The sequence below is a fragment of the Ammospiza nelsoni genome, chromosome 9 (assembly GCF_027579445.1).
Source record: "Ammospiza nelsoni isolate bAmmNel1 chromosome 9, bAmmNel1.pri, whole genome shotgun sequence".
Classification (NCBI taxonomy): domain Eukaryota; kingdom Metazoa; phylum Chordata; class Aves; order Passeriformes; family Passerellidae; genus Ammospiza; species Ammospiza nelsoni.
The window spans coordinates 35378114-35388362 of record NC_080641.1 but is presented as its reverse complement, the minus strand read 5'-3'; the positions used below and the strand labels follow the sequence as shown (position 1 = coordinate 35388362).

The 10249-nt window shown below is 51.6% G+C and overlaps 1 protein-coding gene across 1 annotated transcript; it reads left to right on the top strand.

The window, feature by feature from the left end:
• Positions 1-212: 212 nt before the first annotated feature.
• Positions 213-1371, top strand: DIRAS3 (DIRAS family GTPase 3). Its single transcript, XM_059478309.1, has 2 exons — positions 213-323; positions 477-1371. Exon 2 carries the CDS (start codon positions 562-564, stop codon positions 1156-1158), a length of 597 nt encoding a protein of 198 aa, XP_059334292.1. The 5' UTR covers positions 213-323; positions 477-561; the 3' UTR covers positions 1159-1371.
• Positions 1372-10249: the final 8878 nt, after the last annotated feature.

Sequence of the window (10249 nt, the reverse complement as noted above, 5' to 3'; positions counted from 1 at the left end):
GGAGTGAGGGATGGAGCAGCAGAGCTCGGCTGCAGCGGCTTTAATTTAGGCGGTCGTGTTGATTATTTATTTATTTTCACGGGGCGGTTGAGTGGAAGGCTGGGTTTACGAACGCTCGGAGCCTCCCCTCCCCTGCCGCGGCGGCGGCGGCGCTCCGGGCGAGGGTGGTGCCGCTTCCCGGGGGCTGGAACACGCCTTCCCGGGGGCTGAGCGCGGCTTTCCCGGGGCTGAGCGCGGCTTCCCTGGGGCCGGAACACCTCTTCCCCGCGGCTGCCAGGCGGTTTCAGCCCCTTTTCGCTGCTCGGTGGAGCTGATGGCTGCAGGTGAATTCTTATTCTCGTCTCGTAGCGTTAAACGTGCATGGGCTGCATGGCTGGGATAGGGAGGAGCAGTGGTTTATTTCGCGGCAAAAGGATGGGAGTGATTTATTAATTGCTGATTTCAATAACGCACCCTTTCCCCCTCCCTCTCCGCAGCCCACCTCTGCATAGGGGTGTGTAAACTTGGTGGAACTCGGGCTTTTTGTGTGAAAACCTCCTCTCACGTCTCGGCGCAGCGAACATGCCTGAGCAGAGCAATGATTACAGGGTGGTGGTGTTCGGAGCAGCGGGGGTCGGCAAGAGCTCCCTGGTCCTGCGCTTTGTGAGGGGCACTTTCAGGGAAACCTACATCCCCACCATCGAGGACACGTACCGGCAGGTGATCAGCTGTGACAAGAGCATCTGCACCCTGCAGATCACGGACACCACGGGCAGCCATCAGTTCCCTGCCATGCAGCGGCTCTCCATATCCAAAGGGCATGCCTTCATCTTGGTGTACTCCGTCACCAGCAGGCAATCCATGGAAGATCTTCACCCCATCTTCGATGAGATCTGTCAGATCAAAGGCGACATCCAGAAAATCCCGATAATGTTGGTGGGGAACAAAAGTGACGACGCGCAGAGGGAGCTGGATGCCAGCGAGGGGCAGGCGCTGGCAAGCAAGTGGAAGTGTGCCTTCATGGAGACGTCAGCCAAAATGAACTACAACGTTCAGGAGCTCTTCCAGGAGCTCTTGAATCTGGAGCAGAGGAGAACTATCAGTCTCCAGGTGGATGGAAAGAAATCCAAACAGCAGAAAAAGAAAGATAAACTGCAAGGCAAATGCTCTGTAATGTGATTGCCTTTGGCTGGACTCACTGCACGGCACAGCTGGAGCGTGGACTCCCACAGAAAATACATTTCTGCTGGAGATTTTGGAGGAATTCACGCCTTGCAGGGTTGTTGCTTTCCTCTAAAATCCCCGCTGGGTAATTGTATGTGTTGTTTTTAAGGAGGATGGCTTCTGCATGTTTATTTTTTTAAACCAATAAATGTTCCATGTTAGCAATTACCTATGGCTAGAAGTTTTTAATGTAAGAAGTTTTCCAGAGGGAAAAAATGTCTCTCAGAACAAACCTCTCTATTCATGCCAGTTTTTAAATATCTCCAGCCTGTTAACTCAGAGGAAATAATCTATAATGTGTAGAGTTAAATTGTTTTCAGGAATCTGTTGACCAGAGCAAATCTCTAACAAAGTGAGGCATTTGCTCTAAAAACGAACATGTGTGTGGCTCTGCGTGCCTAAATTTTTGATTGACAGACTGGCTTGCCCACCCAAGTGCAGTTTTGCACGGCAGAAGCGAAATTTTCCTGTGTGCCGTGCAATTCCCAAGACTTGTGCAGTTCTGGGAGTGATTACAGCTGTATAAAATCAGGCTTTCGTTCCTGCTTTGCTTTTTCATTCCCAACTTCCTCTGTTCACTGAGGCAGGATTTTCCACGTGCTCTCCCTCCCAGTCCAGGAGTGATCCTTGGTGTCCTTGAGCAGGAGCTGCCTCCTGGTGAAGGTAACTGGGAGGTTCTGAGTGCCCATTGATGTGGAAGCTGGTTATCTTCTCCTTGCCCAGCCATCGCCCTGGTTGTGCTGTCTGAAGCTCCTTTTCCCAGCCCTTCTGCAATTCTATCAGATATTTTCCCCCCTCCATCCAAGTTTCCCAGGGTTTAGTTGAGACCTGGGATAAGTCAATCCAGACAACACTGCCTGGGGAAGGAGCAGCTACGCCTGGAAGCAAACCCCTCTCTGATGAGAACTTCTGGCAGACACTTCATGTGAATGAAGGGACTGGAGGGATTTAAAACGGTGTGGATGTGGCACTTGGGGATGTGGGTCAGTACTGGGGAGCAGTCAGACTCCATGGTCTTAGAGGGCTTTTCAAAGCTAAATAATGCCATGATTCTGTCTCCTATTTTGGGCGTGTTTCAGCCCAAGCAGAAGACTGCAAGGCCTCAGTGTCACACCATAGGTTTGATTTTTACACAGCAACGTGGTCCTGACACATGACACACGGGAGGAGAGGAATTGCTACTTTTTATAGCACTTTTCTAGTCAAGTGATTTCATAGCTGAAGGTGAACACGATATGGAACAGGAGGTGCTGGAGGCTTTCAGGCTCTTTCTGTGAAAGTATTCAAGTATTTGTGTCGAGAATGACCTGAGGGGAGCCTGTGAGAAACATGGGGGCCTGGAGAGCCAGGAGAAGGGGGGATAGCTTCCCATGGCCAGAGGGCAGGGATGGATGGGATGTTGGGAATTGGGAATTGTTCCCTGGCAAGGTGGGGAGGCTCTGGTACAGGAATTCCCACTGAAGCTGTGGCTGCCCCTGGATCCCTGGCAATGCCCAAGGCCAGGCTGGACAGGGCTTGCAGCAACCTGGGACAGTGGAAGGTATCCCCTGGCAGGGGTGGAATGGGATGGGCTTTGAGGTCCTTCCCAACCCAAACCAGTCTGGGTTTCAATGGAAGGTGCTATAGAATGGCCTTTTCTCCCAGACATCTTTGTTCATGTTGCAGGCTAATACACAAACCCATGACATTTGTATCCACGTAAATATATGAGATTTTAACAACTCCTGGCAGCTGATGCTCCCTTGTCCCCTGTGCTGTCCGTGAGCAGCTTTTCCGGTCTCCTTAGGCTGTCCCTACACACTCATGGGGTCAGATGGCTCCATGTATGCCAGGGAAGATTGCCCCACTTTCATCTGGAGCCCTCACACCATTTGATTCAGCAGAAAAACATGACTTATGATTTCAGAAACCCATCTTCTGCAGGAGGGTTTGGAGCTGTCCAAAAGGTAATGCTCACTTGCCAAAGTCAGCCCAAAGGCTCTGCTCCTGATTTTCCTTATTGGAGAAGGGACCCCCAAGCTCCCAGTGATGGACCTGTGGTGCTGGCTGGTGTCACCCCCTGTGTGTGACCTCTCCTGGGGTGGCCAGGGGGTTGTAGGAGCAGCCCTGATGGCTTTGCTTGGACATAACTCTTCCTTTCTCCTTTCTGGCTTTGTGCATGGATTTTCTCTTTCTGTTCTCTCATGTCCAAGCAGTTACACAAAGCTCCTCGTGGGTTGTTTGGTTGTTATTACAAAAACTATTTCAGTTCCATCGCAGACTTTGAAACCCCTCAAAGAAGTTTTCAGTCTAAGCCTTTTTAAAATGTCAGGAGACCTAATAATGTCTCTACAACTCCCACTGCCTTCATGGAGATGCCTGTGCAAAGGATCTGCAATTACTCACACAGCCAGGATGTTCTGGAATGTGTCATTAGCACTGCTGTGTGTTCCCTGTGCGGGGTGCGGAGGTCTCCGAGGGCTGGGATCTGTCAGAGCAATAATCCATCGGAACAAAGCGGGCTCAGGCATTCCTGCACCTGGGAGAATCCCTGAGGGAGCTGGGCAGGGGCTGCAGAATCCCTGAGGGAGCTGGGCAGGGGCTGCAGAATCCCTGAGGGAGCTGGGCAGGGGCTGCAGAATCCCTGAGGAGCTGGGAAGGGGCTGCAGAATCCCTGAGGAGCTGGGCAGGGGCTGCAGAATCCCTGAGGAGCTGGGCAGGGGCTGCAGAATCCCTCAGGGAGCTGGGCAGGGGCTGCAGAATCCCTGAGGAGCTGGGCAGGGGCTGCAGAATCCCTGAGGAGCTGGGCAGGGGCTGCAGAATCCCTGAGGAGCTGGGCAGGGGCTCACCTGGAGCAAAGGAGGCTCAGGGGCCCTTGTGGCTCTGCACAGCTCCTGACAGGAGGGCACAGCCGGGGGCTCGAGTTCTGCTCCAGAGAACAGGGAGAAGAGCAGAGGGAGCGGCCCCAGGCTGGGCCAGGGGAGCTCAGGTTGGATATTGGGAATATTCCTTCCTGGAAGGGCTGCCCAGCCCTGGCACAGCTGCACAGGACTCTCCATCCCTGGAGGGGTTTAAAATCCCTGTGGATGTGGCACCTGGGGACACGGGGCAGGGTGGCCTTGGCAGTGCTGGGGGAATGATTCAACTGGATCGTCTAGGTGGACTTTTCCAACCTAAACAACTCCATGATTACAAGCTTCCCTTGGTTGCCATGAGACCAAGACTGTGTGGCAATGGAGATGCTGGGGTGCTCCTGGGGGTGTCCCAGTTTAGAAACCCAAACCAGCTGGGGAACAAAGGACACCTGCTGTGTCTGCCTCTCATGCTCTGTAAATAAGCTATGTCTTGGGTGTGCAGCTCAATTGTACTGTAAATTAAAACTGTATTAATAAATAAATTACGTAATTGTCTGTTTCCATATGAACTGAACTAACCTGGCTTGCGTGTGTGCAATCTATCGTTCTTATAGGAAGGGAAATTCATTTCATTGGAGTGGATATTGCTGTGTTTTGGAGTGAGAGTATATATCGGATTGGAAGGATTGAATAAGTGCAGGTTAGAAAAGCAACAGACCTGTAGTTTTCCAGTTGATTTTTTGATGAAGGACATTCAGGTGAAGCCATCTGTCAGCAATGAAGGAGCAGCTCTGCTGTCTGATGGAGCTGCTCTGGCCTTACCTGCTGTTTCCAGCAGTGCTTTTCCAGGAGCTGGTGACAACATTTGTTTTATGGAGCTGTTTATGTGTCCTGTAAACCTTTCAGCTTGGAGACATGCCCTGACACATTGTCTGTGCCTGGAGAGCTGGATGGGAACTCACTAATAATTCTCAAGTTGGTTGTTTTATTCCCTTCTTCATTTTGTTCTACCGTAGAACTCTCTGGTTTTCTGGAAGGCTCTTCATGAGGTCAGATGTGGTGAGACAAGGTCACAGAAGATGCTGACACAACTTGTTGAGTTGCTTTTAATGCCTCCATAGTGTCTTCTCGGGATCACGAGTTGAACACTCTGAAAATTCCCTCTGGGATATCCTGAAGGAATCCCCAGACCTGCTGCTGCCTGGGTGGCTGGTGAAGGCTGGGACTGTGAGGGCAGTGACTTTGTGTGACTTTGACCTGAACCACAGAATCATGGAATCATTGAGGTTGGAAAAGCCCTCCAAGACCATGAAGTCCAATCTGTGTCCAATCCTCCCCTTGTCACCCAGCCCAGGGCACTGACTGTCCCCTTCCTTGGATGGGGACTCCACCATTTCCCTGGGCAGCCCCTTCCAATGTCCACCCTTTCCATGAAGAAATCCTTTTCCTCTCTGGGATGCTGAATTTCAAGCATCTCTCAGTCAGTACTCCTTATTTCCACACAACACTGGTTGACAGGCCTGAGGCAGTTCCCTTCCCGAGTTCGACGACCAAAATCAGTGTCAGGAGAAAACACTGGGGAGGAGAATCACGAACAGCTCTTCTTGTGAGAGAAAAATGTGAGCAGTAGCTTGAGTGTCCACCCACACATGTATTTTAAAAACAAGCAGACAGAATTCTGCTGTATTCCAATTCCTCTTCCCAGAGCAAAGCAGGCTCATGATTAATGGAACAAACAGCTCGGAATAATAAGCAATATTGCTTTATATGCAGGGTCCGTAGCCACGAGGTGCCCAGCACACTCCAGAAGAGTAAAAGCTCTTCTTAATCATCGCCTGCCTCCTCTGCAGTGTCTGTGCCGTAAATAAGGGACATCAAAAGCTTTGGAGAGCTAATGAAAATGCTAAAGAGGCTCCAGACCAACGACGGCCTCCTGCTTAATGGTGCTGCTGCGTGTCAGGCTAGACCTGCCACCCCTAATTGTTTCCCTTTTCCCACTTTGGGAAAAACGATGACATAAAATCCTGTTGGATGGGAGTAGATTTAACAATGCAAAAAGGATGGAGGAGCAGAGGAAGGAGGGGAGCCCAGCACTGCCGTGGCTCAGCTGGGTTTGTTCACAGTCCTGGGATGGTGGAGCTGAACCTCCCTGGCACAGCTGGGCACTGCAACGGGGTCTGACTTGGGTGGCTGCCTCCATCCCATCTGCTGCTCTTTGTCCTCTTCACACTTCCAGCAGGTCTGAACGTGAGAGGGGAAGGAATGATTGTGTTTTCCTGGATTAGCACAGATCCAAGTCTTCCAACCCAACCATCCCAACTGCTCCTCCCATTGCCCTCAGCTCCTGTCCAGGTGGGAAGGGGGGCGTGGGGTCCCAGCAGAGCCCATCTCCTCTTGGCAGCCTGTGTTGAGAACTTGCTCCAAGTCCTGAGCACAGGGCAAATGCAGCTGATCTGCTGTGAGAGGGGCTTTTCACAAGGGGGATTGGACTTTAAATGAAGAAAAGCAGGTTGAGTTTGGATATTGGGAAGGAAATTCTTCTCTCTGAGGGCGGTGAGATGCTGCTACAGGCTGCCCAGAGAAGCTGTGGCTGTCCCTGGATCCTTGGCAGTGTCCAAGGCCAGGTTGGACGGGGCTTGGAGCAGCCTGGGATAGGGGAAGGTGTCCCTGCCAGTGATGGCTCCTCCAGCTAAAGGGACGTGGTTTTCCTCCACCTGGATAGAGGTGCCCACAGGTACCTCCTCCAATGCAGGCAGAGCACTGCTCTGAAGCCCCTGACATGGAGAGCAGCAGGGAGCTTTCCTTTCGTAGCTCAGTGATGCATTTGTGCCTTTCAGACTAAAAATACCTAAGGATGGAGATATGAAAACTCTGCTCTCCTACGTTATGGTTCTCCTTTGTTCCTACATGTTTTCCTCCAACCCCTGCATCCCATTATCTGCCTCAGGATGCCCGTGGGTGAAGGATGAGCAGCTCACACCCAGGCAGTGAAAATCCCTCCTTGGAGGGAAAAACCCATCCACCACATGGAGTCCTTGGATCAAGACCAAGGCCTCATCTGGATTGGGAGTGAGGAAAAGGCTTCTTCTGCCAGAGCTGGCTGCCCACATCCTGCTGCCCACATCCTCCTGACTGCTTGGAGCAGGGATCCTCGAGCAGGGATGGAGCAGATCCCAGCCTGCACCCACGCCCAGCCCTGTACGGTCCATATGGACCTGCTGGGATTGGTGTGGGGCTGAGGGAACAATGGGATGTTCTCCTTGTGCCTCCGAGGAAGAGCACACCAGAGCTGCAGCACACAGCTCTGTCCCTGGCTGTAAGATTTTCAATGTTTCTCTTTTCTGATTTATGAACAGAGATAGCTCAGGGACGCCACTTGTTAGGTTTTCGGTGTTTAGGCTTGTAAGGTTTTCTGTTTCTGCTGTTTAGGTGTTCTGGAAAGGCCCAGAGATGGCCTTGAAGAGCCCGGCGCTTCAAAGGACGAGGAGAGACTTCTGATCTTGTCTCGGTCTTGGTATTTATTAATTGTTTATCTAAAAGATTTTCTTTCAGCCCGACAGAGGTCTGCACAGCAAGTCAGCCATGGGCACACTCCCCAATACCTTCTACCCTTATTAACCGGTGCACTTCTAGTAATAACCAATCCCAAAGTGCCACCACCACCACAGAAGATGGAGGCCAAGAAGAAGAAGAAGAAGGACAGGACACGCCCCAATTCCTCCATCTTACTTCTTTAGACCCCCCTGTACCAAAATCCTAAACCCTGTGTTTTACACTTTAACTAACTTATCCCTTCACCATTCACCCAGTGAATTCCTCCCAGTCCTCATACAAGTGTCATCTCCTGTGTAGGATTAAAGCCCTGCCACCAGACACTTCTGGCAGCATTCCAGAACTCCCGAGCCCCCCAAGGGTGGTCTCGGCCTCTCTGCACCTCCATCCTGAGGTGCTGAGATCCCACACCTGGCCGGTCCTGATTTCGACAACATGAAGCCCAAAAATAGGGGAGAAAATTAATAAATAAGGGAATGTTCTTGCTCAGATTGTTGTAGCTATTTCTGCTGTCAGATGCTTTACCAGCTGGCCAAGCTGGAACTAGGGGAGAGTGGCTGGTTTTGTGATTATCTGGAAAGATGAGCCAGAATAGGGCTGAAAAATGGGAAATATTTGTATGAAATGTAAGAAATTACTCATTCCCACAGGCGTAATTCCAGACATTGATTCATTTCATTAATTTTTAGTGGAAAAATAAGTCTTTACGTCCAAGAAAGAGGATGCTGCAGGGTGGCTGGTGTTTGCTGTGCGGAACACGAGGACATTTGTTGTTTAATAATTTTTGTTTCATTAATGATTGCTCCAAACAGCCTTAGCAAGGCTCCTCCCAGGGGTGTCCAGCCTGGACACCCAAAACGGGACAGTTTATCACACGTGCTCCTTTTGGACAGCCTTTTCCAGGGAAGGCTGGGTCCAGCAGCCCCGGGATGGGGATTTAGTGGGATTCCTTTGTGAAGGAATACATGATAAATAATAAAGGAAAATAAGCATTGGGGGGGTTCAGACCATATTCCTGGGGGCTGGTTCTTTGGGACAAGGGTGGGAAGAGCCAGGGGAGCCTGGGCTCCTGTTCCTTCTCATGGCACTGCAGGGAGGGAGGGAATGGCAGCTGTTGGTGTGGCAGGGATGGAGATGGGAGAGCAGGAGCTGCTGCTGGCCAGGCTCACGGGGACAGGCCGTGGCCCTCAGAGAGCAGCTGTGAGGGATGGCTGCCCTGGCAATCACACCGCACCGTCTGCTGCACCTCCGCTGCTCCCACGCCGAATTCGATTACTCTGCTGCTCCAGGAAAGCTTCCCTGGCTGCTGGCTCTGCACAGCTGCCTGCTTTGCTTGGGAGGTGCCTTCCTGCCACTGCCACTCCGGATTCCATGCCCAGGGATAGTCCCAGGGTTGTGGGAGCACCCCCTTCCTGAAAGGCAGGACAGTGACCCCCACCCCACCCAGCCTCTAACCAGGAGCGAGCCCCTGCCTGCTCCCAGCTAGTTTCAGGATCATTTTTCTCTGCATTTCTGGTGAAATACAAACCACCAAACCAAAATTCCCATTCTGCAAAGGTCCTGGGAAAACCGAGTCAAAATTCCTGTTCTGCACAGATCCTGGGGGAAAAAAATCACTGATTTTGAAGGGGAACATGGTATAATCTTGGTGAGTTTGTCCAAGAATTAAGATTTTTCTGCTCTGCCTGCTCCTGCCAGGATTGTTGGCACTGGGAGCAGTGTGGCTCATTTTCTCCAGCATCAGATTTCCATGATCCATCTGGGTAAGCTCCCCAGGTTCATTCAGTGAATCCCCCACCTCCATGGAAGGGGACACGAGGTGGGAAGGAGCAGCACCGTCAAACAGGCAGAAGAAATCTGGCTTTGCTTCCTCTGGCCAAAGTGCACCCTGAGAGCAGAGCTGCTGCAAACCCTCCCGGGCTGAGCACTGCAGGCAGCCCTTGGCTGAACTCTGAACCTCGTTGTGCAGGAAATAACGAGAGTTCACAGAGATAAATGCTGGTGGGGACAGGATTCCACCCTGGATACTGCTCCAGGGCCCTCCCAGTGTCTCACCTCAGACTGCCTTGGGTTGGGAGGGATCTCAAAGCCCATCCCTTGTCATGGCAGGGACACCTCCCACTGTCCAGCCTGGACTTGGATATTCCAGGGATCCAGGAGTAGCAACAGCTGCTCTGGGAATCCTGTGCCTCATAGGGAACAATTCCTTCCCAGTATCTAAGAGTGAGTGCTCTGATTTAGGCTATTAGCACACACTAATAACAATAATAAACATTTACATAAATATTTGTGCTTGTAGGAGAAAGGGAAACCCGTGCTTGTATCACCAGGATATGAAGAGCCCAGTCCTGCCTTCAGACAAAGGTGGGACATCCACTGGGTGTGTGTCTGGGAGCGAGCAAAAGGGAGGAAAAACAAGAGATCCCCTCTAGCTGAGCCTTTATCCCACCCCTGGTGGAGAGGAAAATAAATGTTTAATAGAGGAAACACAAAGTTCAAACCAGTGCGCCCTCCCAGCGTGTCCACTGCATGTCCCAGTGCTCCCAGTATGCAGAGTACAAGCTCCAGTGCGAGCAGTGTGTGCCCAGTTCAATGCCAGGGTGCCCTCCCAGTGTGTGCCCAGTCCATGGGCAGGGCGGGACAGGAGCCCCAGCAAAGCT

Bases quoted from the DNA above. Each gene is read 5' to 3' on its own strand.
- DIRAS3 (XM_059478309.1), top strand. From the start codon at position 562: ATGCCTGAGCAGAGCAATGATTACAGGGTGGTGGTGTTCGGAGCAGCG.